Raw genomic sequence first — 26,873 nt, 5'->3', positions numbered from 1 at the left:
ACGCTTTGAACGATTGCGGGATATGGACGTTGAAGGAGGCGGGCTACCGAATGCTCGGTTGATGTGAGAGAGGAATTCTGGGTTCAATACTCGCCGGAACCGTAGAAAATGGAGAATCACATGAACCACGTACTATATTAACCCTACGGAGGCCGTGCAAGTGGCTCACTGAACTAGCAGCCACTGGTGCCCGGAGACGATTTCGTTAGATTTTCAGAGTGGCATGCACTCAGTGCACTATCGCTAGTGACGGAAGATTAAGTACACAAACATGCTGACATCGAAACACGGCTTACTACAATGGGCTGGACATGTAGCACGAATGCCGGAAAAGAGTCCAACTAAAGCTATACTCAGCAGAGGACCTGGCAAAAGTCGTCGATTTTGGGACATACCTCGCACTCGCTGGCTGCGTTCAACCGAGGAAGATTTCCAAGCAGTGACCTTACTTAAAAATGGCAACCCAAAATCGAGTAATCTAAACTACATTTGGTCATGATTATGAATTAAACCTTAGTGCATCTTAAAAATCTATCATATATCAAGAAAAAACAAGCTTTAAGGGCGCCGTACGGATTACAGAAAAGATCCATAAAAACTTCAATCGATTGAAGACCGAAAAAATAAAAAAAATAATGTGGTGCCCTTCCTGATGAAGCCAGTCTAGGCCCATTACCCTATCTAGAGTGACAATAGAACAGTTTTTTAATGATAATAGCCATTTACAAACACGATTCTTTACAATTTGACTATATTATGATTTTGTTACTATTCCTTTGGGAATATCCGGAACAAAGTAGATCGCTTGGAAACCAGTGACACGAAAGATTGTTTGATTACCAACACAGATAGCGATCGGATCAAAATTGAACATTACGTGGTACAGTAAACCATCGTTCTGGACGCTGAGATCTAAAAAGGAAAATGTCAAAAAACCTTCGTTAGCTACCGAAAGAAAAATATTGAGTTGTTCCACCTCAATTGATTATTCTAGGACTTGTTAACAAGAAAATAAGTTTGATAAAAATTCTAGTTTAGCAAGCAATTTGTGTATGTGGAAAAATGAGCGTACCTAGCATCATCTTTGGATCTTTCAATGGACAGATTTTTAAGGAAGAATGCTTTGAAAAACGATTGCTGCCTTTATTAAAATCTTAAAAAGATTCCACACTGTTTTGCACAGAGAGCTTCTATACCCGACACGTGTTGGACTGGTAAGCACGAAGTAACCGATGTTTATTTCATACCAAAGGGATCTGGGAACAACAGTCTATTGTCTCTCGGGAAGCTTTGAATTGATGGTCTGAGAAGGGAGACGTGTCAGATCTTACTCTGTGCTCTGACAGTATTACGTATCTTTTCGCTAACTAAGCTCAAATCTTCCCTATCCCATAAAACTGGGTCAGCGGGTCCACCTAGCCCGGTGGACCGGTTTATAGATTTGGAATTGCGAAGTGAATATGAATATGAAAGCCAATCATGAAGAGACCTTCATGATTGGCTTTCATGTTCATATTCGAATAACATAGCATTGATTAGAATAAGGTGTTCATTTGTATTGCTTAGGAAATCAAGGAGTGTCTGACGGTCACCGAAGTTTTTACGTGGCTGAAGTTGGTTTAAAATACAATTTTCTCTTCGGAAGTGTTGGTAGTTTATTTGTTAAAGTTGCTGTCCCTATCCTTAAACCCTGCTCTGCCACTACTGCCATGAAAATGGAGATAAAGCATTGTGGACGAATAAATTTTCCAAAAAACATAAAATAAAAAAAAAATTAGATTATGACGAAACTTGATGAAGGGGGTTAACAGTAAGGTATTTACTTTGACATAAGAAAGGGGCTAGATTAAAATAATTTTTCCGAAACATTCTAATAGTAGTACATCATTGCAGGAAAGTTTTGAGGAAGTCGGATATCATTGCGATTTCACTAGAGTTTACCTTCTTTTTAGCATGAGCTGTTTTAGAAAGAATTTTGTAATTTCAATAATTTCAAAAAAAAAAATACAATCGGTCCCGTTCTATGAGTTAATAGGACAGAGACCGATATAAAATAAAGATGGGTAGAAAGAAATTACAATCACAAGTGTTTGCCTTCTTGTGAATAAAAACAGCTATCAAAGAAAGATACCAAGAGAAACAGGCAACAATTTGAAAAGCGAAAGTTAGTTGGCTATTATTGTTTATCTAAAATGTAAAAATAGGTCAAACCTATTTTTTGGAGTTGTTCTACTGGAGCTGCGTTCTCGAGGGCTCCCTGTCAGAATCACTCACTACAACAGCAGACGAGACGGGAAATACGCCCACTAAAACGCTGCGTTTACTGCGATCCGGCGACTTATAACCACCATCACTAAGGAGGTTCCAACCAAGTAGCCAAGCTCACCTTCCTAGTTAAAAAAAAGACATGGACTGCTGATGGAGCATCCAACGGAAACCTAAAGAAATACACAATCGTCGTTATGCCGGCCTCCCGCAAGGAAACGCCCGGCCTCTCTTCACAAGCAGCATTGGGATCCAGCATCAGCTGCAGTGGAAAATAGGAGTGAAAAATGCACGGTAAAATTTAATTGTTTACTTTTCTTGTTTGTATACGAAAATCCTAAATTCTGGTCGAAGTTAACTAGGGTCCGCCTGGCTAATAAACAAGGATCAAAGTGGTAAGAAAATACCTACTTAAACAGTTCAGATATATGCGAGCGTAGGGACTCCTCAATGGCGAGTATCATTGCGAAGGGCTCGAGCATTTATGCATTAACGTGTTCGATCGCGTGTGCAAGCGTGTACGAGACTTCGCGTGCATAAATTTGATTTTGAAACCATGTGGTCCTTTGCTTATTCGCCTGTGTTCTTGAATGATCGCGCGGACCGTAAATATGCTACTTAATTTCCTAGTGAGCGGTACAGATGCTAGAAGAGAGCGAGTTCCCCCATATCACTAGAGTCATGTCGCCATAAACGGAACCAGTTACGACAGCATGAAGTAACAAGTTACTTTACGAACGCCGGATATGCCGTAGACTCAGGTGATTCACATTTCTAATGCCAAAAGATCCTAACTCCTGCGGTAGCAGACAAAGGGTTAAGACGCAGGTAAACTCTAAGCTTGTTCATATGACTCTTTCCACGCTTTTCTAAAACTTTCTTCCTTCAACCCCTTGCTCTCCCTTGAGCACTATGGGTCTTAATATTGAAAAATAGGTTTCATTTTCCAGTCCCTTGCTAATTGAACGTCGTTTAATGCATAAAAAAAAGAAAAATTACTCACTCTTAGTCGTTAACAAAAAAGGGGAAAAAGCAACTTTAGATATTTTTGTTGAAATTAGCAAAAGCAAAGTCACATCTTACAACATTCCTTTTAATAAATACATCCTGATTCAAGATTCCAGGAGAAACGAAAGTTTCAGTCCACAACTACGAATTGCTTGCCAGATAACATTTTTTTCTGAATGTATCTGCTCTTGCACGATCGATTTTGTTAGCAACATCCTGTTGTTAATTCACTGGAATCATCAACCAAACATCGAAACAACTTCTCCTTGATTTTCAAAAACCAGCATCGAAAGATCCCAAAAGTTTCAAAACTAAACAAACATCGGAATAACTTCCCCCGGATGCGCCGGAATCACATTGACCCCTAACGGACCCCGGCGCGGATGTGGCGCTTTCGCACTCAATGTTCCGATGCAAATAAATATGACAGGGATACTGAAACCAGTATTATTAAGAAAAGTAGAGAAAAAAAACAGACCAACAGTCACACATTTTGCGATGGACATTTACCCAGGCAAAGACCTGCGTCTCAGTCGATCGCAAGCCCTCCGAGCGGATACATACCAACCAACGGCAGCCTGCCCCGATCTCGAGCAGCAGCAGCAGCGGGGAAAACGTAGTAGAGCGCAACGTTCGGGCTCGTATCACTCACCTCAGCGGGAGTTCAACAGACGGAACTTGGCTGTTGCCAGCTTGCTGGTTGTTGTTGTTGTTATTGTTGTAATGTTTTGCTTACTTTTTTCTCCTTACACTCGCGCGATCCGTCTCTTTCTTTCAAGCAAGTGCTCTGTCTCAGTTTCTAACTCTTTCGCTTCTTTCCCACTGGTGGTGGTGGTGGTGGTGGTTGGTGGCACCCAGCGCGGTTGATGTTCCGAGTGTGTTGTGAGTGCATTTTCCGACTGCTGACTTTGCGCTGCCTGCTTATTGAACTCTTTCAATTATAATTGTTAGAGGAGGTTTAATGGTTATTTCACCTACACTTTATAGTCTTGTTCGGTGCGATTCCAACGAACTTTGCGCAAGAGGAATTTTTTGTTTCGCGCAGGCCAAGCCGAAAATGCTGAACCCTCGCGCGCCACCTGAACTGGCCATTCTTCTTAAGTTCTTAAAAGGCAGATATAATCAATTTTCGCTTAAACACGTATGTGCAACGGCGAAAGAAAGAAAAAAGAAGGTGTTAAGCACAGTCCACTGATCCACTGCTAATTACAACCGCAAACGCAAGCGCACGAAATAGCAAAATAATCGGTTCAGTTTGGCTGATTCCTCATCCCAAACCCGCACAACTGTGGATGGTGGTTTCTTCCGCAGCAGATTCAATCAGCTGCAACCAAGGAGCAAAAAACTCTTGACTTTGTGGGGGTCACCGAGAATGTTGACCCGGAATAGATGTCCCCCGTCTTTACCGAGCTTAAAATTCAAAACAAGAATGAATTCCGAATATTTATACCGACTCACCTATCGAAGCAAACTCCTCGGGTGTCCGACCGCCGGCGATCAGCCACTTGCACCACTCGATGCTGAATCCGTCGGCAATTAGCCGTTCCGGGGACAGTAGATCATCCAACATCGCATCCAGATATTCCGATTGTCCCATCACGGCCAACTCCCGGTGGACTGCGGCCGCTGCTTGCTGCTTTTTCCTTTCCTTTACCTGTTCGACGGAAAGCGGGGAACTGCTGCCCCCGCGACTACTACCGGTGTTGTTTCCGAAGGGTGGCATCCCATCACCGCTGCTTCCCCCTTCGCCGCTCGATGATGGATTGTAAAATTCCATTTTATTTTATTTTCCGGATCAAACACTTGAAAGAATGGCAATCAACTTTTTATATTTGCGTGAATTTTTCTTTTCACTAGTGGCGTGTTCTAGAACACTGATCAACAACATTCAGAGACACTTTTTTTGAACGGCTCCACGGCCTCTCTTCTTCATTTACGAATTTTTCTTTTAACACACACTAAGAATAGCACTTCATCCTTCGGTTTCGCCCTCGGGAAACACACGTCCATCAGACGACGACGACAGGCGGCAAGCGTCACTGGGCGCATAGAAACTGACACATTCATTCATGAGGTGGCAATTTTATTTTTTTCTTCTATCACATGGAAAATGTGACGCAATCTATCCGATGATGACCACTAAAATGGCCGGGGTGCAGCAGCACCGTTGGCCTTGGGGGCAGCTGTTCGAGTTCGATTCCATTTGTTCGCTTAAACTGATACCGGGGGTATTGGGGAATCTCTGCAAATGGGAAAAAGAAAATATATGTATATTAATCAGTCTTAATTGGTTTATAGCAGAACGATTGAGATTGTGATAGGTGACTCTAGTCAGTCAGTCATCGAGAGGACAGAAAGCAGTACAGCGTATCGAACTTTATTCTTAAATAATGAATCATCGAGCGAAAATGCTGAGACATGGTAAAGACGTGTTTATACTTGGTATAAAAATATACAGTAAAAGCAGATTACGTGAACTACATCTGAATCGGAATTTGAAGAACCCGTCCGTATATCAGTCATTTTTTAATAACGAAATAACAATAAAGATTTTTAACTAAGAATTTTTTCTCTGCATATGAAAACATCGATGGCGAGTGTCCTCACGAGTTTCCTTCTACTGGACCTGAAGAGCTAACATCTCGGAAGGACTCCCCGTCAGAATCACTCACTACAATTTCAGACGAGACGGGAAATATGTCGCCATAGAATATGTCTAGTGACTATGAGCGTCATTTTTATTGGTCCAATTGAGGACATGGACCTAGGCCGCTAATACCGAAGAAAAAGATTTCCGGACGTGACCGATGCATTATCGTGCGAACATGGGCGTTTGCAGGTTCCTGTTTGAAATCGCTTTTTTTAGGTTTATTATTTGCGAGACCTGTTGGATTTAGTATGCGTGGATGATCGCGAAGGCCTTGAGCGTTTGTTATGTTATGTTAATGTGCTGAATGCTAGAAGAGAGCGAGATTCCCCATATCACTAAAGTTCCCGGTCATGTCGCCATTGTTTAGTGGATATGAGCGTCGTTTTTTCGATTGGTCCAACCCAAGGTAAGGATCTAAGCTACTAAAGTCATTCGGCATATTGGACGTTCAGCATGTCGTGACCGGAGCATTTGCAGCTGCTCACGTATTTCCTTCCAAAAACTAAAACTTGATTGTCTGTCACAACAACCAAGAACAGATGATTGCGGACTTCAGAAAAGTTGTATAATATTCAATTTTGAACATTTACCTTATACAAACTGTAGATTTTTTTTTCAGCCGAAATCTTTGTTCTTTGGCAGTTTAACTTCAAAATTTGTATTTTACTTTTCCATATTGTAATCGTAATTAATCAATTCTAGCCAAACATTTGAAAAGGGCCTAACTGCAAAATGTGAACAAATCGAATTTTCATGTTTTCCATTAGAAAATATCCAACCGAACACGTACATAACGCAACAATTGATTATGAAGAACTTTGATAACGATTTTATCACAAATTTCAAAAGGGCCTAATTGATTTTTATGAAGTAACTGATTATAAAAGGGACTAACTGATTTCAAAAGGGCCTAACTTGTTTAATAGGGCCTAATTAGCAATGCACTCATAAGGACTATAAATTATTCGAAGCTACAACTGCTCTGAGTCAAATAAAAAAAATCCTTTTTCTATGTAATATTAAATTAATTCTTGGAATGATAGAGTTTCGGAATAGTCGAAGTTTGGCTGCCCGATAGCGCCCATGAAAACAGGAATTTTTGATGAAAATAGTGCAAATTTATATGAGTATTGTCATTATGTTATTAGTTCCCTCAATAAAATGTTGCATTTCAGTGATACCTGCAGCTATGTAGAACATATTAAATTAATCAATTTAGGATTTAGCATAAAAAAGTCGAAGAACTGATTTTTGGGTTTACAAAAAACAACAATTTAGCCTCAAAAATGAGGTCGGATGTCTGTGGTTTTATAGACGAACTTATTCAAAACATAAAATTCTATAACTTTGCCAGTCATTTACCCTCTAAAAATTTTTTTTGCTTGTCTAAGCAAAATATGTTTAATTTAAAAATTTGTAGAATAATATTGTGAACATATCCTACGAAGAAGTACTGGCTCTAAAATGACATCTAAGGCCTCAAATAGGTTGTCCCAGCGGCGGCCCCTCGCAAGCAAACCTGTGATCCACTCGTTTGCCCAGATTACCCTAACATAGGGGTTATGAATTAGTTTAAATCCGACGGAGCGACAACGATGCCGGACAGTATCCTACTAGAAACGATGTGGCGTAGCCACATTGGGCGTGAATGTTATTTATTAATTTGGCTGTTTCCCTGTAAATAAAAAACAGATGACACCCATTGTGATCACTTCTCAAAATTATGCCAAATGTCCGTTATGTCAAATAATCCTGAATTTACGCAGAATTAGAAATTATGCCAAATGATCGACATCCTAAATAAAATAAATTAAGCCAATTGTTCGTTATCCTGAAGTTACAAGAAATTATGCGAAATGTTCGTTATGCGTAATGACCTTCAGTGAGGTCAATGCCTAAAATTATGCCAAATGACCATTATGCCAAATAATTGTTATGTCAAATATCAGTTATGGTAAATGACCTTATACCAAGTGACTCAGATCCCTTTGTTTGGTGCCAGTCCATTATGCCAAAAGCCTTTAGGCAGAATGCTAAATAGCCGAAAACCTAAACCGGTCATTTAACCGAATGAATCATTAGGCAGAATGAGTCATCAGGCCGAATGGGTTAATTTTGTTGGAAGGCCATCGACAATCGTGTTAAATGCGCAGGCGTCTAGCGTAAAAGCGGTCTTGCGACTGGCGGCCCAAGATAAAGCAACCATGATTCGGAACATCCGGATTGAGCCGAATTTCGCATGAATACTTGTTTAATGTCGAAATTTATCGATTGTTCAAAAATTTGAATCTATCGATCGAAGCAGTTCTATTTACTGGGTGTACCCCATTAGGCATAAATATGTTAAGCATAATGGACGTTAGACATGAATTATCATACTGATGAATAACTAAATGAAACTCATTTTTCGATGGCGCTGGTGGTGGGTGATAAGAGCACGAATGTCTTCACTTTTATCTTTTAGAAATACGCTGTAATCTGACCGAACTCATTCAACATCTTAGCCTGCCGTGGAAACTTGAAGAAATCTTTGTTCGAATAAAATAAGCGGTAGTTTAGCATGAAGAGACTCATTTGTATTTAGGTATAGAAAATACACATATACTGTCATGGTGCAATTGTCCAATAAGAAAATATTTGTCTTGTAGAACAGCTCATGAATTAAAGAATGATCAATTTTATTATTATTCAGTCAACGAATATACAGCTATGGTCGCTGCTTCTACAATGATTTCTTCTCATATTATTTATTATCATTTTTGCCATCAAAGAAAACTACACAAACTATCTTACGCAAGAGAGAGAGAGAGAGAGAGAGAGAGAGAAATTTTTACATGTTCCACGAGTTGCGAAACAAACAAGGTCCTATCGCAAACGTAACATTTGTAGCCCAATACTTAGCCTATCTAAAAAACTGTAAGTAGGCTACGAAGATTAATTGTTTATAGCCGAACTAGCCTAAAGCTGAAGTTTTTAAAATAAATACCTCCAGTCCAAATTTTGCAAGAACATACGAAAAGTAGGAATAAATTCTACGCCTCTAAGGGTTAAATAACTTGCTTTGTCTTGTTCATTTTGTAACATCGTTAAAACTATACGAGAGGATGGTGTAGCATAACATTGATTCTTCTAACCCGAAGAACGAGCATATGAGTAAAAATTTCTGTAATAAAAAAGCTACACGTCTTTTTGTAAATTTAGCCCATCGTCCATTTTGTCAAACGTACTTTATGACAAAACGTACTTATGCCTAACGTCGGTCACCCCTATTTATTAGAACAAGATTTTTATCTGTTCAACTTGACAGCATTGTCCACTGATCATTTTAAAACTGTAAATTGTCCTAAATACTAAAGTTCTTAAGATTCTTTATTAAACGTTCGGCTTTATTGCCTTTGGCCTAATGTCCATTCGGTATACTGTCCTAGTTACCTACCGTTTCTAAATCTAGCAGTGATATGCAAACGGGTAAACGTTGCAATCACAGTTCTGTTAAAATTAAAAAAAAACAGCTCATGATTTAAAGAAGGAAAAATACATAATTGTTTTTTTTTCAGACTCAAACACATCAATCATGTGATCAGTTCTACTGTCGTTGTTAACTGCTACAGGTCGTTATATCAGAGGCCTTGAGTTAGGACAAATTAAGTCAAATATCACACCTTGGAGCCAAACTAGCTCAGATGTTTATTTATTCTTATGGTACTCGGCCTAATAACAATTCGGCCTTATGTCCCATTCGACGTAGCGCAAGAAAAAACGGAAATGCTATTAATTGCAGGATCTTCGTCGAACGGATCATCCCAGTCTAGTTCAGACACCACGCGATGATAATTTGCCAAATACGACCCCGAGGAGATTGTTGAATTTAGCGACTTCGACATAGATCAACCGTTTGATTATAACGCCTCATGTCGCTGGCAAGGAATAGTGTATCAGTATCTGAATTCTAGAGCAGAACCAGCACCTCGATGATCACTTTGATACGCATTAGGTTTTGCGGGTGTCGCCTACTGGAGGGATTCCAACGAATTGAAACACCATTTGTAGATGAGAAAATTACAACAGTCGCTCCAGTTTCCGTTTTACAGCGATAACCTCCGACACCAACTCGGCATTAGAAGTACCATAAGTGATGGTGTACAGATCCAGTTTTCGCAGTGGTTGTTAAATTTCTTGCTAGAAGATTCATTGATAGTGTTGAAACTTGGGCACCATCAGAATGTGACAGAAAATTTTGGAGATATCGGCTGCTTGATGGAGTACGTCGTCTAAAGCTAGATTTTATGGAAACAACTTTGTGCTGGCATCGAATATCATCCGGGATTACCTGCTTAAGCTGGCCGAGGACCTCGTATGCTCGGATGAACTCGATGTACTGCGTTTGGTGCTTGGGGTTACGTAGCAATCTCTTTACTAGCATCAGATATTCCTTCAGCGCTAATTCTGATGGTTTCTGGTTTCTATGAATGGTTGTTGGACCACAGGCTCACTCGTATATGGAACACGAAGTGTGTTTCTAGGTTTCTAGAGAGCTTGGGGATGTCCAACTATTCCTCGAGTTATCAAAACCGATACATCACTATTTTAACCGTTTCGATAGGGTTTGAATTTTGAACTGTTCGTTGGCGTTGAACGGCTTCTTAAGGATACCAGCCACGATCCATCGCAGGTGAGATTCTTGCAGCTGTCGTAGCTTGTCCGACAAGATCAAATGTCTTTTATTCAGTATGTAGAAGAGTCTCTCCTCACCGATGGGTATATCTATTCCTGCGGGAAGGCGCCATTCGCTAACGACGATCTTGGTGATTGTGATTCGTCCAGTGACTTTGGGTGTAACCAGACATTCGAGACACTCTGTAAAGGATTTTGTGCATAATTATGTCGCGAGTTGCGTCTTGACGCCTAAACGATTGATCATTTTCTCTGTAATAAAGCTTACTTGTGAGCCGCAACCAAGGAGAACGTTACAGAGACACAGTTGGCCGTGTTTGTCAATGACTTCTACCTCTGTGTTTAGCAGCAGTACTGGTGGCGAAATAGCTGAGGCAGGATGTGCTTGATGCTCTACCGTAAAGGGTGTCTTCGTTTTTTCGACGAACGGTATTTAAGACTGGGACACATTGGCTACTACCGACGCATTGGGTCACATCGGACGTCACATCTTTTGATTCGTTCTCTAGGGCTCTCGTTGAGTTTGCCAGAGAGATGTTGGAGTCGCTGAACCCTAGATGGAATGCTGATTGTTTCACTATCGGTACATAATTCAATATCACAACAGCTAGGAATAAGCTACTGTTAGGTTAAATTTACAAAAAAAAGGTGGAGGTCAAGAACTCTTGCAATGCCCGAAACGGGTTTGTGCCTCATTCCAACGTTCAAAACAACGAGGCTGTTTTAGTTCGCTACAGAGTCTGCCGCACTCTACATTCTTATCCGTCTCCGTGTCCCTGGTTCCTCGCCAACCACATCGCTTCCTCCTGAAACCACCTGCGTAATAACAGGAAGATTTTTGCTTCAGCCATTTGTGCCAAAATACTTCGGTGATGAACCGCACCAACTTCCACCTGCTTCTCTGTGTTGAACGACTATCCACCGGCCCCGTAGACAGGAACTTGATACCGGATGAGTTGCTCATCAGAAGGTGATTTGGTGTCAATGCTGCTTGATCTGCAAACTCCAGCGATGTAGATAAGTTTCGACGAGTTTTCGGGGACCATCCCCAGAGCTACTCCGATCGCGACCTGGACTGAACGAACTTGTCTCTCTTTCACACCGCCCATGTGTAGAGCAGCAGACGTAACGATCTTCTATGACGTTTGTGCAACGAGCTTTCAGTTCGTTGTTAGTGCCCTGAAAACAGGTTGCGTTGTCACGTGGGGTAGCACGGTGGAAGACGAAGCGTTGAACAGTCGTAATACACGGCTCCATACTCAAAGGGTGTACCTCTTTCAAATTGATGGATCTGGTAGTATGCCATGTAAAGATGGCTGCCCAGGGCTTGACATTGCTTTTATCCATCCTAACAAGCATCGGCCCGAAGTTGAAGAACCCGGTGAAGGTAAACGGTCGAATGACCAACGGAAGAAGGCCCATAGCGGATGGTTTGAAATGCAAAACCAGGTATAGCTTCGTGCTATGAATCGTTGGTGAAGCTCGTTCAATACGGGGCACTATTTTCACAGTCACGTCACCTAATGACTAGAAGGACATTTTCTTCTAGTCACTAAGTGACGTGACTGTGAGAATAGGGCCCACGATCTCTTGGCCAGCGTGTTGAAAACGGCAACGGAATCAGTCTAAAAAACAAGAATGTGATTAAATGTTGTTTGAGGAAGATCATAGAAAATATAGCTCGAATCGGTGCATAGGATGCAGCAGAGTTTCGGCCACGACTCCGTAGAACTCCCATCTCATCAAGGAATGCCCACTTCATGTAGATGTCGTTGTAAGTCATCTCTCATAGAAGCGCTGTAGGGCATCTCTCATACCAAAGAAATACACAAACACGTTCTCGTCTGGCAAGCAGCACTCATTCGGACTTTTTACCTCACTCCAAATTAAGTTCTTCGACGACATCCTGGACCATCTCTCCCTTTGAATGCACGAAAATTACCTTATTCACAACTGTGAAACTGCCCAAGTCTCGAGAGAAACCTCACAGACTCAAACACCAAACAACCCCTTGAAACCACCAAAACACTAATATATCAAATTCTTTAACCGAAGTTCCGGATCATGGTTGAACCAATTCTAAACACCATGAGCATGGGGGTATTATGGGCTTTTCGTTGGCTCGAGTAATCCACCGTCTATGGAAACTGACCCTCAATGTCAGCTTCTTTCACCGAGCAGCCTACTAGATAAGACTTATAGTGCCAGTAGTAGTTATTTCAATCGGCTAAGAATTGCACCGTAGACCACTTGTACCGGTAGTAAAAACCTACCAGACAGGTAACCCCAATTCCATAGTTTCATGCCACCCGTGTGTATGGTTCAATAGTTGAAGGAGCTTTAAATATTCTCAATCGCTAACGGAGCCTGGGAAGTATCAGGACCAACTTCTTAGTATGAAGTCCTTCCAACATTACTACTAGTCGGTGATGCAGTTGACTCACCATACCGAACTTTTTTGGTTTTTCAGAATGGGATCAACTCAATGCTTAAAAACCTTCAAATAACCTAACACGCTGTGAAACACGACACTATGAAAACATATATGGGATGTCCTCATAGCGGAGTTCTGTCACCCTTGTTGTGATCATAAGTTGTAGACGAGCTATTAAAATCATTTATTGAAATAGGATACAAAGTGATTGGATCTGCAGATGATGTTATAGTCCTCGTGAAGGGGAAATCTCAAACAGAATACAATCTGCATTGAACTTCACTTTGAAGTGGTGTAAAAATGAGGACCTGAACATAAATCCCTCAAAAAATCATAATCTCATTTACTCGAAAAAGGAAATATTCCGTATCAAGTTAATCTGAAAGATATCGAATTCGGGATAGGCCCCACAATAACTTGTTATTGCGTGCGATCGAGTAAGTTACGCGTGTAGCAGCCGTATATGGAGACCGGAAACTAGACATTAAGTCATGACTCTGAATTGTTCAACCACGATTGTGACAAAATCTTTCTTTTTTTCTTTATGAATCCTTAAAACGTGAATATCAGCAACAAGATTGCTCCACGTGCTCAATTTTTTTGATTTCCGAGATTCTTATACTGAAACATTCAACCCGGTCAGTAAACTACTATAATTCTAATAAATCTCCTAACTTTGAGTATCTAATTTGGATTCTTATCAGATCCCCACGCGGAACTGTTCCAAACTTGCCGACTCACCCTGTCCGTCACTCGTACAGACAAACAAACGCAAGCCCTCGGGCAAAGGGGCGAAATTCATGCGGGAGCGAATAACAAACGAAAAAACATCCAATTAAATTATATCGAAAAATAATGTTCTGAACCGCAAAGTTCGATTCAACGACGATGATGGTGGTGGTATTGGTGTTGGTGTTCGACAAAGAATGTAACCTCAGCGCGGAATCAGCCGGTCGAGTTCGCGTTCTCCTGCTCCGAATCAGCAAGTTTTTTTTTCGCCATCGCAAGTACCCTTCTTCCCGTGTGTCCCGTCTGCTCCCCGGTTGTGGAGTTTAGCACGAAATAGTTCTATTAGACTTGAAGTTCGATGTGGAGAATTGATGAAGCAACCAAAGGTAAAGAAAAGCAAAAAGGAAAAAAAAACTACAAGGTAGACTGTTTCGGGTTCTTCTTTTCAGGTGCGCACTCGTTGTAGTGTTCGCGTTTTTGGGGCATCGATTGCTTGAAAAATAGCTTCGAATTCGGAGAAGGTTTCTCGTTCAGATATAAGACACCGCGTGGTTGGTCGGTTTGCTGTTTCTAACACCACCGGTTGTTTCTACATATGATCGCCAACAGATTCACCGGAGAAACCAGCGTGTTCGTCGTGTGCCTTGCTGGAATTGGACGTACTGTCGTCGTCAGCTGTATTATCGTACGGAAATTTATCACTTCGAATGTGGAATTATTGCTCTATGGTTTTTTTTAGTCATTAGTTACTTTGAACCATTAACTAGAGTAGATGTATCTCGAATCATTTCGTAAATCGTGATGGGGATGGTGACAACGAATACATGGTTTTGTTTAAATTTAGATTGGCACTTTTCGTTATATGACGGTCGTTTTCACTTGAAGCCAAACTGAGTCAGGTTCCTACCCCAACTGTTAAACTAAAATGACATAGGTCAGAACCTAACGTAACACTATGACAGTAATACCCGATGACCTGGGAGGGCTCGTCACACTGATTGTCCTATGAAGTCACACTAGTCGGCCCTGGCCTATATCACCACATGGAACCAACTCGAAGTGGAAAAAGTGCAAAAATAAGTCGCACACGTAACGCAGTCACATGCAATGACCCATCTGATGAGTGTATTTTTATACCACATAAAAAAATTGTCATTCAAAAGGAAATTCTAAGTAACTTCCTCATCTCTATAAGACTTTTAATAGTTTAAAATAAGTTCCATAAATGTAGTTGAATATCCATGTTTCAATTTCGTACATTTCAAAACACCTGTAACTTGAACAAAAAACAATTAAAACATTACAAATCTGGCAACACTTACGTACCTGTCTCTTTCAGACGTTTCTTCTTCCCGTTCTGTTTTGACAACACACCGCAGCAGATTTTCTCTGCGTGCGATGGAAGAAACGAACGAACAGCAGCACCAACACTGGCAGTATTCTTCCTTCTTATTCCTTCCTTCCTGTATCGCAATTCACAGTACGAGCGAGCTCGCTCGAGAAAAACTCACACAAACACACCGCAACTTCTTTGCCCGCAAGAGGCGATCCAAGACACCACTTCGTTTATGTAGAACACAGAACACTACCAGAACAAAAAAAGCAACGAAAACGCCACACACCGAAATTTTCTACTTGTTCCCTTGCCTCGCCGCACCAGCCCCGGCCATCCAACCAGCCTATCGACCGACAGTCCGGTTCCTCTTCGTGATGACCAATTTTACTCAATGAATGCTGCCTGCCTGCTGCAGATAGAAGCGAAAATTTTCCTTCACACGTTTTGGATTCGTTTTCCTGTCAAAAAATATGGCTTCCACCCGAAAACCTGGAGGAGGTGGCGGCCTTGAAAGCTCACGTCACAGTTGGGATACGAGAAAATTTCACCACCATCACACTATACACACGGTTCTTTTCGGGAACGAAAAACACGCGACCGACGAAACGGTGCTGCTATTTTGTGTCCGAATAGCGCACAGAAACGAGAAAAAAAACCGCAGAAAACGAGTCCTAGTTACACGAATCTACCCACACACACACAGACACTTTTCGCCGATTCGAGTCCTGCTGATTTTCTTTTTTCGGGGTAATAGAGAGGTGATACACACGCAAAAAATTTCTATCGCGAGTACTACGAACAGGAGAAACGTCTCGGTTAAAGTCTCAAACAGTTCTGAACCGTCAGCGACGGTGAAGGAACGATCGAACCGAGAAAAAAGATTTGGAGTGAACGAGAGAGTGTGATTTTTGTTGCTGCTTCTTCGACGATTCCACGGAAGAGTTGCCATCAGGTTAATTGGCGATGTTTACGCGAAATATTGACAGGTGTGGTTCGATGTTTTTGTACTTTTCCGAAGGTATTCGTTCGAGGGGTGCCTTGATGGATACGGTTCACGGAACAATGTTTCAGAAAAATTTGTATGGACTTTCTCAAGCTGAATCTGGGACGGAATTTTTTTTAAAATCCCCCTGACTTTTCCACCTACTAAATAGGCTGCTGTCTTTCTACAGCTACCCCATAGAAAAACCACAATCGACCGACTATACCATCAATTAATCGGTCGATTATTGCACCGACTCTTATGGGGGTTTGTAGTTGAAATTATGGCGCAGTGACATATGAACAAGCATATGGGGGATAAACACCAGTGAAAAATCGTTCCCAAACCTGAGGGGTAACCCACCAGTAAATAAGTGTTAGGGACCGTGGATAAAAGGTAGAGCTAGTGTTCTGGGAAAATTGTTGGATCGATGTTTTTTAAGGGAATTTCCTCATAGTGTTATGTCTGTTAGTCTGTGCCCGAAGCACCCGATTTCGTCGGGTTTTTATGGGGCACCCCGAATAGAAATGTACAATAACAAAACCATGATTTTCATTGTGACAGTACAGTAATTTTACAATAATTTACAGTAAGCTCTAGTGTTATGCTACAATACAAATACAATAAACTTTAACGTTTCTACAGTACAATTCAATGTAAAAGAGGGTGTTTATGTATCTTAACATTGAAAAAATCGCTTTTTCTCCAAATATTTTTTTTTGAGAACAGTAAAATTTAATGTGGATTTACTGTATCAGTTTTTTGCTGACCAGTAAAATTGATTGTTACAGAAATTTTATTTTAAATGTACTGTGAGAACTCTGCATCAAGCAATGTTGAAAAAGTAATAATTATAATATTTATTGTTTTATGATTGTTTGTAGGGTAAATGCTGTTGTAAAATTCTGTTCGGATACTGCTTGGGGGGTAACGGGTGATCTCTTCTGACCAATTGAGACAACAATATTCCAGTTTTCCAGGTGTTATCGTTGACTGCTCCTATTGGGGGCTTTAACCAACGAAAAACTGTTGCTTTAACTGTTACCTCAGGACGCGATCTTTGCTTCTTTATTAAGACTATGGGACCTCAACGTAAACTTATGTTTAAGTAGAGTACGAAAACATATCCCAAATACACTCTAATCTATCAATGCAATAATCTTTAATTCTCTCAATAGTGGCTCGTTATTTCTCTTTTCAACATTAGGTTTGTTCCAGTACCAGGAGAAACTGGAAGTACTCCGGAGCAAACATCAGAAAGAAAATCGTTCCAGTATTATCTTCTTCTCTTTTTTCTTCTTCTGGTGGCAAACTGGAGTGAAAAGGAGCAAGAATTTTTTGCTCCGGAGCAACAGGGAGTAACTTCCATGTACTGGAACAAAACTATTATTTTCTTACATTGAAATTGCAGAGATAAAAAACGAGACAATCATACCCAGTCACTGTGCGACGCAGAAAGTTAGCAAAAGTTGAGCTAAGCGAAATTGATTCTGGTAGCGTTTTTGTCAGTATTTTGCGCGATTTGTGTGAGAATTGTGGCAAAAAAATCGCTCAAATGAAACAACCGTTTCTGACAGAAGCGGTTAAACTAACCGATGCTGCTCACTTTTAGCCGGAATCCAGCCAAGAATGTACGGCCAAGATCTCTGCACGCTTCCTGCCACATCTTTGTCAGATGTTTGCTCGAATCGTGCTAAATTCTACCAGGTAGGAGTTGCCAGGATCTTTGCACGGTTCATTCCCGAGTTATGCCCTAGGGGCATAATTTCATTATGTATTTTGCGTTGCGTGCAATATATTTTGCGATGCGTGTAAGACGTCAAAACTCTACAAAAAATTAGCTCTACATTTAAGGTTATGTAGATTACGACTGGTATATGGTGCTGGAAGAACGAAGTCGGCTGTCTCAGTCTAGATCATCAAAACAAGGGTTTCTTACTACCCGACGTTTCCGCCTTTGGTGGTGACCTTTTTCAAGGGAAACTACAATTTTATTGGAGAGGAACATTAACATAAATACATAAAAACATGAAGACAACATGAGGACGGATTGGATTTACAGTGTGAACTTACTAAAGTCTATTGTTTATCGTCAAAATGTCGCTGTCCGACAGTACGGTGTCTGGTGATTGTGTCTGGATGCATGGAAAATGTGCTTCTGGATGCGCGAAACTAATGCGAATTTGCATTTAAAAAAATATATATATATCGATCTACATTGGGCCACTACTACACTGCTTGACGGTTGTTTGAAAATTGAAAATAGGTTTGACGTGCACAGCTCAAGCTCCACGTCAGTACCTATTTTCATTTTCGGAATTTCGGATTTTTAAAGAGAAAAAAAAACAAATAAACTAAATTTATCGACTTTTATTCTCCTCTCCTCTATGCTGCACTCTGCCGGTGAAACTAATCAACTACTTTTGACGATGGCGGAAGGCGGGGGTTTATCCTACCGGTCGGGACTCCGACGGCCGAGTTCTCCTGCTGGCATCGTTGACTGCTATCGCAGCGGTTCTTTTCAATTAGCGAGGGAGGTGAGTAAGGCTCTTTTGTTGGAATCTCCCAAGCGACGGGGTGAATAATCGCCGGGTCCAATCACTCCCCGTGAATGGCCCAGATAGGTTCCGCAGTAACCTACCTCAGGGGGAACCTTTGTCCGCCCTGCTTCGTTGCTCTTTACGATTAACTGTGGATCTCCTCCTTTTTCCTGGTAGGCTCGTTCGGCTGATCCTCCACAGTGACAAAGGCACTGGTGTTACCTGGGTCCTTTTTGTTTAGCCGAGGAAGCGAGTGGCTCCTTGGTGGTTAGCTTCCTGTTTCGGCGACCGTACACCAGGACTTTTCCGAATGCCCGGACCACAAACCGATACACTGACGGATTTAATTTGCCGTCGCACGTGCGCACTGCACTTCTATTACGGTGGCAGGAAACTGTCCCGAAAAAATAAATAAGTTTTTCGAACGTCTGTTCGTGGCTGTGGTCCGTCATTATCTGCTTTTTTCACGATGGCCGCCTTCCGCACTCGACCATAACAAACCGCCAACCGCCCTGTCGCATAGCTGTCAACGATGAGCAGCATAACAAGTGCACACGATTTTTCGCAAGAGGAGAGCGGTAGCCTACCTAAGCCTTTTGTTATTAATACACAAACATAAAACAAAATTTTCTACACCTATCTGTACGCACAGAACCGTTCACAAACGCGAAACTATACAAAAGATTTACAAACTAAATGTGAACGGTATCGAACAGCGGTGAGCATAACAATACGTAAACAATACACTCTACGGAGTGTATACGCAAAAAGAGTATATTTCCACCCAGTGCTAAATTGTTACCCTGACGGGTTACACGGTGAGCCCGCTGAACGATGGTGGTGAGTGACTTAGGGATTTGCGGTTTGTGGAGGGGTCACGAAAGAACCTCCCCAGCACCCGGTTCGGATACGGTGGGGTGCCCGCTGGGCGATGGTGACTAGTTGGGTTGACGGGACGGGGGTGAATCACCCCAGCACCCGGCCTTGGTGTGGCGGAACGCCCGCTGAGCAGTGGTGGTAGATGGATAGTGTCAGGTCAGCCCGTTCGCGGTCTGCCTTAGATAGATTCTAGAATATTGACCTCTTTCAAGAAAAGATGTAGTGCGTCTTCGTGCACTGGGTCGTTTCCTAGTGTTTCCCGAATTGAGGAGGGCAAGTTGTGGTGTCGTCGCAGGTTTTCGAGCTCCCAGTGGTTTATGAGTGCTCCATCGTGAGTCTTGTATTGCAAGTTGTGCTTACTGGAGGATCGACACGCGTGTTGGTGTGAGCATGGGTGATCCTCATACGATTCACGCGGAGGCGGAGAAGCTCTCTTTGGTCTATTTGGTTTTCGCTGTATGCCCACCTTTCCAGGTCTCCCCTTACCTTCTGAGGGTAGCCTACTCCAGTGAGTGATGAAGTTCGCCTTGAATTCCCTGATGTCGGATGACGGGACCTCACTAGAAAATAGGCCGCAAGAGTGGCAACCGAGCGCGGCCAAGCGGTCATCATCCTCGGTACCGCGGATTTCGCTTTGCCCGAGAGCCCCCCGATATGGTAGTTAACGGGTCACAGGATTGCTCTACGGCTTGGACTCCCCTGATTCCAGCGCCTTGATTACCGAGAGGGAATAGGAAAGGGTGTCTTCAGGTAACGGCAATGACGATGGCGGCGGCTTCTGCGTAGAGCACGGAGGGTAGGCGATGGGCGAAGCCCGCCTCAATCGAGCCGTCGGCGAAGATGTGCAGATGGTTTGAGTTTTGATATTCGACCATCTGGAGGAATTTGGGACGGCGCCGGTGGTTGAGTGGTAAGCGTGACCGCCACTCATTCCAGTTGGCTTGGGTTCAATTCCCGCCGAGGTCTGTGGTCACGTCTTCCTTCGGAAGGGCAGTAAAGCCGTTGGTCCCCGGTCCATGAGTTGATGGATCGATATATCGTCCAGATAGTGGAGTCAGCTCTCTGGCGTCGGTATAGAAGAAGTAGAATCCAACTTCTATACTTACTAACAAATATCATCCTCCCGTGATACTTGTGGAGTGCGCAGTAGTATATACGGCCTCTAGCAAAAGCAAGTATCGGACTAACATTTCCTTCCGCGATCTACGTTCGGGCCTGGCCGGCGCCGGTATTGGTCAATAAACACTTTAGGATTACCAGGAGTTGCACAATGAAAGATGTTTCGCTACTCCCAAGCATAATTATCTACTGATTCCTTGGGAAACTTCAGCTAGTCCAGATCGATAACGCAGTAGCAGCCAGGGGTGGTTGCACAAGCTCAAGCTCGACCATCTGGGGGAATTTGGATCTGATTGCACGGTGAGGATCGCCGGCTATAGTGGATACAGCCACACTGAAGTCTATGTTAGGGCCACGATCGTACCAGCCGCGGTTGTTGACTTGTCTGTAATTGTGCGATTGTGGGAAGAGGTGCATCGGCAAGCGTGATGTGTATGTCCATAGCTGTCTGTAGCAGATGGTGATGTATGACCACTGACAGGGAAGATCGCCGGTTTCAACGCAGGCAGCTTTGGCGAGGGTGTTGGGCTGCAGGTTTAAGGTCGATCTTATTGATCCGTGATACAGCAATGCGAGGATATCGACTAGGCCCTTCCAATTACGATTGTTTATCTCAAGGCCGTAGTACAGATGACTGTGGATGAGGACCTGGCTGATGTTGAGTGCGGTTCGCCTATTTCTCCTCGGGTTTTCCGAACTGGTGATTCGGACAAGTCGTTTTCTGCTTTCACAGTCCTTTTTCACCTGTCGAAAGTGCGGAAAGAAAGTCATCTTCCGGTCGACGATCACGCAACTTTACGAATGGTACTACTCATCCAGCGAGTTTGACCGGCCGACCGGTGGCTACGTGGTGGAAATTGCAACAGTGCGAAATAGCGCACTTTGGGGCTGAGATGCTGAAACCGGCCGAGTTGGTCCAACGGCTTTTACAGCTGCATGCAATTTCAGTCTAGTGTTGTCGGTCTTTTTCCCGATCGCTAGAAGAATGACGTCGTCGGCATAAATAATCACGAATATTCCTTTCGGGAACGTGACGAAGAGAGAGTTCATGCTGACTAAGAATTGTGTGACTGCTGGTGCCGTTTAGCTCCTAAAATCTGATTGGTTTCCTTCAATACCTACCTTGAATCTTCGATCATTGAGGTACTGCTTGATAAAGCAGCCAAGGTTTCCGGGGATGCCCCATTGATGCAGCTGGCGGAGCACTCCTTCACGCCATACTGTGTTGTAGGCCTTGGCGAGATCTATGATGGCGATATTCGTAAGCATGTCGTTGGCTATGGTGCCACTTAAAATTTCTTCGAGGCATCATACCTGTGCCGAGTTCCTTTCGGAATGCGAGCTGACGACGATCAAGAAGATCCTGTTCCTCGGAGGAAGGTTAACAGACGTCTGTTCACCATTCTTTTCATCGTTTTTCCCCAACGTAGGGGAGGGGACTGATGGCTCGGAAGTCATTCGGGCTTCTGGTTTCCTCGCATTGATGATCACGGCTCTCCAGTTGTCTGGTAGAGGCTCGCCTCCCTAAATCCTGTCGAATCCGTCTAGAAGCGCACGCTTAGCAACCGGAGGTAGATGTCTTAACAGGAGATAAACTACGTCGTCGAGTCCGGCAGCATTACCCTTTGCTGTACTTAGTGCAGTGGCGAGTTCCACACCGGAGAAAGGTTTGTTGTAATTCTGGCTCGCACATGGCGTGAATGTTGTATGGGTGATTTCTGTGGCCCTCTTCGTTTTGAGGAAGGAGGGAGGAATCCTCCGAGATCAAGGCGAAGTGTTTCCCGATTTCGTTTGCTATTTCGGAGGGTACAACCGTCGTGTTAATTCCGCCATGTTTACGCTTTAAATGTTAAATTTAAAAGACGGATGGAAGCTGGTTTTAGAAGCACGAAATTATTTTTTTTCAGCTACTAAAATCAGGTTTTTATTATAACATTTAAAACAGAGAAAGTTCCTGAGAATAAATCGAACTGGTACCCGTTGTTGGCCAAACTCTGGGCACTATCGATGCCGATGAAAAGATAATCACTGGAGTTTCTTCTCGACTTAAATAATCGTCTTTTAATTCGGGACTCGACGTCTGTGTCCTCGTAAAATCACCAGAGCATTCCGTATTAACAGATTGGTATTTCAGAATGCAAATCACTTTCGCTCGAAAAAGCAATGCTTTGTAATACGGAGTACTGACGTGCGTACGTACTAAAATCAAAAAATGTTGTTTATTTGTTGTATCTTCACCAACAGACCCCTTGGTCCCAATGGTAATTGCTTAAACTAATTACATTTTAGGGTAGAATTTTTTTAGCTTTAATAGAATTCCTCGTCAGATTGAAGTTAAAAGCTGTTGCTACACTGTTATAAATACGCTGAAGTCCGGCAACAGCGGTCTGGCGACCATAGTTGGTTCTCCTGAACGATTGTGCGATTATTAAAACGCGTTTTAACTTCGCAGTGCGAACATATGTTACAATGAGATTCTTATTGTTTACTTTCTCTTCCGGTAATAACTCGATCGTTTTAACCCTTAAATCTGAATAATGTCAGCCAAAACCATTACTTTTCAATCTGTACAAGAGAGTTAGAAAAGTTTTGTAGTTTCGCCGAGAGAAGGTAAAACATAAAAACGACACTAACGTCAGAATTGTACAAAATCAGTTCCCGGAATCGCTTGGTCCTGCTTCCCCGATGACAGGTGATTTGTAGTTGCATCCTGCGCTCTAGCCGCCATCAACCGTCCCTTGTACTGCAACCACCAGTGGTAGGCGTACGAGTAGCACGCCAACATTCCAAACACGCCGGACAACAGATACATCACCGGGTAGTAACTTCCGATGAACATAGCACACATTCCGTAGGAACCGACGTAGTACAGCAATCCTACGATGCCAGTGTAGTACAGTACCCCAGTGTTCCAAACTTCCGGCACCAGTCCAAACCGTTGGCGCAGTTTCCCCTCATTCAATCCATCCCAGAGAATTGCCGCACTTAGTAGTGAAGTGTTGAAGGCGAAAAACATGAAACCACATGCAAACATGGGGTTCTCGTGAAAAGGCGAACGAACCAGAACCAGTGCCAAGATGCCGAGAACCTGCGGGGAGGATTAAGCTTTATATTGTTGATTTTAACTAGTATTAATTTGAAGTTACTTACAATTTGTACAAGTTGCAGTATTACGAATTTTGATTTGAGATTACCATTGTTTATTCCGCTGCAACGAACTAGATTCGGGTGTGGTTCCGGCACCGGAATAGTACCACCGAATGGTGGCTTCTCGTCCGATAGAGAAACGGTCACGGTCATTGCTTTCGAAATTAGACGCAGTTGTTTTCTTTCTGGATCAAACAGGACGAACTACTAGTTTACAGTTCTTTTTTCTCGGCAGAAAATTCACCAACAACATGAATATACTTGTAAACAAGAAGTCATTCGCTGCAAAGATGCTTGTATTTATACCACCCGCTCTAATACACGGAAACGAAAAACTACCTAAAATTGAGTTCCTTTGACTCAATCTCGTGGTATCGTGGGGGAACTTAAAATTAGGTAAACCGTGTTGAAGGTAGTTTCCATTTAACCACGGCAAAAATTACAACTCATTGATAGGTTTTTTATACTCAAATTTAAGTTGAATTTACCTAATTTTGAGTTCAACCCAAACAACTCAAAAGTACCTTCCTCCACGGAAGACCTCGACTGAGTCGAATCTCTCTTTTTGTTTTTGACAACACTAATAAGTGCGAAAGCGACGCACAACTCAAAAGTAAGTTAAAACAACTTATTCTGCAGGTTGTTTTATTTAACCGTGTACCGCTTACAACCAGGCTAAATATGCAGAAATTAAAAGGTGAAAACATTAGTTCGTTTTGAGTGTGTTGGTAGCTTGTCATATTAATAAAACATCGCATGAAACTGTTTAACATCGCTTTTTGACAATTCAGAGAGCTTTCTAAAGCTTGCTCCGGAGAAGATTTATTAGTTCTACAGCAACAACCAGAGCTTCGAAGTTTTTCGGTCGTTTGAAACCGAATCCCAACACGTTGTTTGATTGCCAGCTTTCTTCTGAGCAAAGGATGGTTTTTTCACCAAAGACAAATAATAAAGACGTAAATCTTACGAAGAAAGTCTACAAAATTTGCTTTAAAATTGTAAAATTTTGGAACCATTGACTCGGGTCCCTTAAGTTTTGACTGCTCTTCAATTGTTATTTTCCGTTGGCCTATTTCCGCTACGAGGTCAAACACCGAAACGCCCGAGAGGTGACTCCATGAGCTAGAGACCAACGGCTTGGTTCCCTTCACCCGTATGTACCTATCAGAAGGCCTTTAATTTGGTGTCATGTCAGTATTCTCAAGCAAAAATGACGTGTGTGAAATCAACCCGTCTATCAACATATATTTGAAGGAAACTGTCCTTAAACACAAATACACCAATTGTCAAATCAATCCCTCCATTTCTCCGTCTACGATTCCACCGCTACCTGCTCCTTATCGGCATTGATCCGGGCCTTGTACAGCACAAACCAGTTGTACGCATACGCCAGACATGCCAAAATCCCGAACACTCCAGCCACGATGTTCGTTTCCGGGTTCCAAACCCACATGAAGAAGCCCACCATTCCGATTGCATGGAGATAGTACAACAAACCCACAATCCCAGTGAGGTACAGTATCCCAGTGGTCCAAACTTCCGGCTCCAGCTCGAACACCTTCCGCAGCCTTCCTTCACTCATCCCATCCCAAAGAATGGCCGCACTTACGAGCGAAGCGTGGAACGTCAAATTCATGAACAGGAACGAGATAATGTACTCATTAGTCTGACGAATTAGGGCTAGGGCCACGATTCCGAAAACCTGCCAATGAAAAAAAAAATATCATTCAAATGCTTTATACATAGAATTGCGGAGAAAAAACGGCAAAACTAGCAACCATTTCTGATTACGATTGGATTCTAACATCTTGTAAACAGTCTCGCTGAACTGTCTACTTTTTTCCTAGATGGCGTCAGCATGCAATGTTCCATGGCTCCAAAAAACTGGCATCCTTTGTTTGTGTAGGCCGTGCATGAGCTTCCCCGGAGGGAAACGTCACTTCAGAATAATAATTATTATATTTCGTTCAATTTTGTATATATTCGTATTTTTTCGATAATTTTAGAAAATTTAAACAAATTTCTATTAAAGCGAGTATTTCTAAAAAAAATCGTAAAAAATAGAACAAATTTATCCAATCTCAATCACATTTCACTCGAATTTCGACCAAATTGATGTTTACTGGCAACTCTGCATGCTCTGTTTTCGAATCTTTCAATAATTCTGGCAACAAAATGTATGTTTTTGTTTTGATTTGTTCTTGCAGTTTGTTTTGTTTTGTTTTCATCGAGCACTGAAACTGTCAAAATGTGAATTTCGAGCAAAAATTCATGTTTTTTCATGACACATTTCAAACCATCCTCGGCCATTCCAAGCCACTATCAATTAATGCTGGAAATTAGAATTCATTCCGGACTAATCAATGCAAATCTTTAAAAATCCAATAAGAATTTTAAGTTATAAGTTCATTTCATCAACATAAACGAATAAAGCAAATATTCGCAAGTATGTGTAGAGAAGTGTCTGCACTGTTTACGGTTTAATTTGATGCGTCACTGTACTACTTACAATTTGTGCAATCTGCAGTATACCGCTCTTCGATCTGAGATAGCTATTTTTGATTCTGAGGCCACAGGCAGCACATTGCGGACGGGGTGCTTCCGGTGCAAGAGTGGTGCCCTTCCCTTCCGATAGGGTTATGGCTACGGTCATCGCTTCTGTTTTGGGCAAACTTTGACGGATTGGTACTGCTCTTGCCGGGGTGTATCTACTAACTAGTTGAAAGTACTTGTATGTCTCTATGTAGTTGAATTATGGAGCGATAAAAGTATATATTTATTTGTCAGCGATGAGCGGAAACATACACTCCTAACTGCAACACTAAAAGCAAAATATTCTCAACAACGACTATGCAGGGTGCGTGCGGTATTTTTGTACTAAATTCAGATGTCATTCTTATGTTACAGTACTAAATACCATTTAGTCTGAAGTCCTTTACTGTATTCACTAAAATTTTAACTTGACAAAATTAAAACGGAAATTCGACAACATTTTAGTTGGATAGATCATCTTTCCATCCCTGTCAAATACATATCGCCATATAATACTGATAAGTAAACACATTTGTTTACTCCGATAGTGCGCTGCGCAGGTATTCTTATCTTCTTCT

General features: G+C 42.1%; 3 protein-coding genes across 3 annotated transcripts in view; all 3 read right to left on the bottom strand.

Moving 5' to 3' along the window:
- LOC131689500 (E3 ubiquitin-protein ligase Ubr3) overlaps positions 1-15,949 on the bottom strand; it is a 118,548-nt gene extending 102,599 nt beyond the window's left edge. The window contains exons 1-2 of the mRNA XM_058974626.1: positions 15,087-15,949; positions 4,732-5,515 (exon numbers count right to left, since the gene is read on the bottom strand). Coding sequence (XP_058830609.1) covers positions 4,732-5,050 — 319 coding nt within the window. The 5' untranslated portion in view covers positions 5,051-5,515; positions 15,087-15,949. The remainder of the gene's footprint in view (positions 1-4,731; positions 5,516-15,086) is intronic.
- A 6,864-nt stretch (positions 15,950-22,813) lies between these two features.
- LOC131689531 (uncharacterized) lies at positions 22,814-24,060 on the bottom strand. Its single transcript, XM_058974729.1, has 3 exons — positions 23,767-24,060; positions 23,251-23,704; positions 22,814-23,181 (listed from the first exon to the last, which is right to left on the bottom strand). The coding sequence occupies exons 1-2, from the start codon at positions 23,914-23,916 to the stop codon at positions 23,252-23,254; spliced, it is 603 nt and encodes a 200-aa protein (XP_058830712.1). The 5' UTR covers positions 23,917-24,060; the 3' UTR covers positions 22,814-23,181; position 23,251.
- Positions 24,061-24,983: 923 nt separating this feature from the next.
- On the bottom strand, positions 24,984-26,535 carry LOC131689581 (uncharacterized). Its single transcript, XM_058974779.1, has 2 exons — positions 26,273-26,535; positions 24,984-25,465 (listed from the first exon to the last, which is right to left on the bottom strand). The coding sequence occupies exons 1-2, from the start codon at positions 26,414-26,416 to the stop codon at positions 25,076-25,078; spliced, it is 534 nt and encodes a 177-aa protein (XP_058830762.1). The 5' UTR covers positions 26,417-26,535; the 3' UTR covers positions 24,984-25,075.
- Positions 26,536-26,873: the final 338 nt, after the last annotated feature.

Source organism: Topomyia yanbarensis, chromosome 1 (assembly GCF_030247195.1).
Source record: "Topomyia yanbarensis strain Yona2022 chromosome 1, ASM3024719v1, whole genome shotgun sequence".
Taxonomy (NCBI): Eukaryota; Metazoa; Arthropoda; class Insecta; order Diptera; family Culicidae; genus Topomyia; species Topomyia yanbarensis.
Note: the sequence above shows the minus strand (reverse complement) of the source record. Positions and strands in the feature narration are given on the sequence as shown.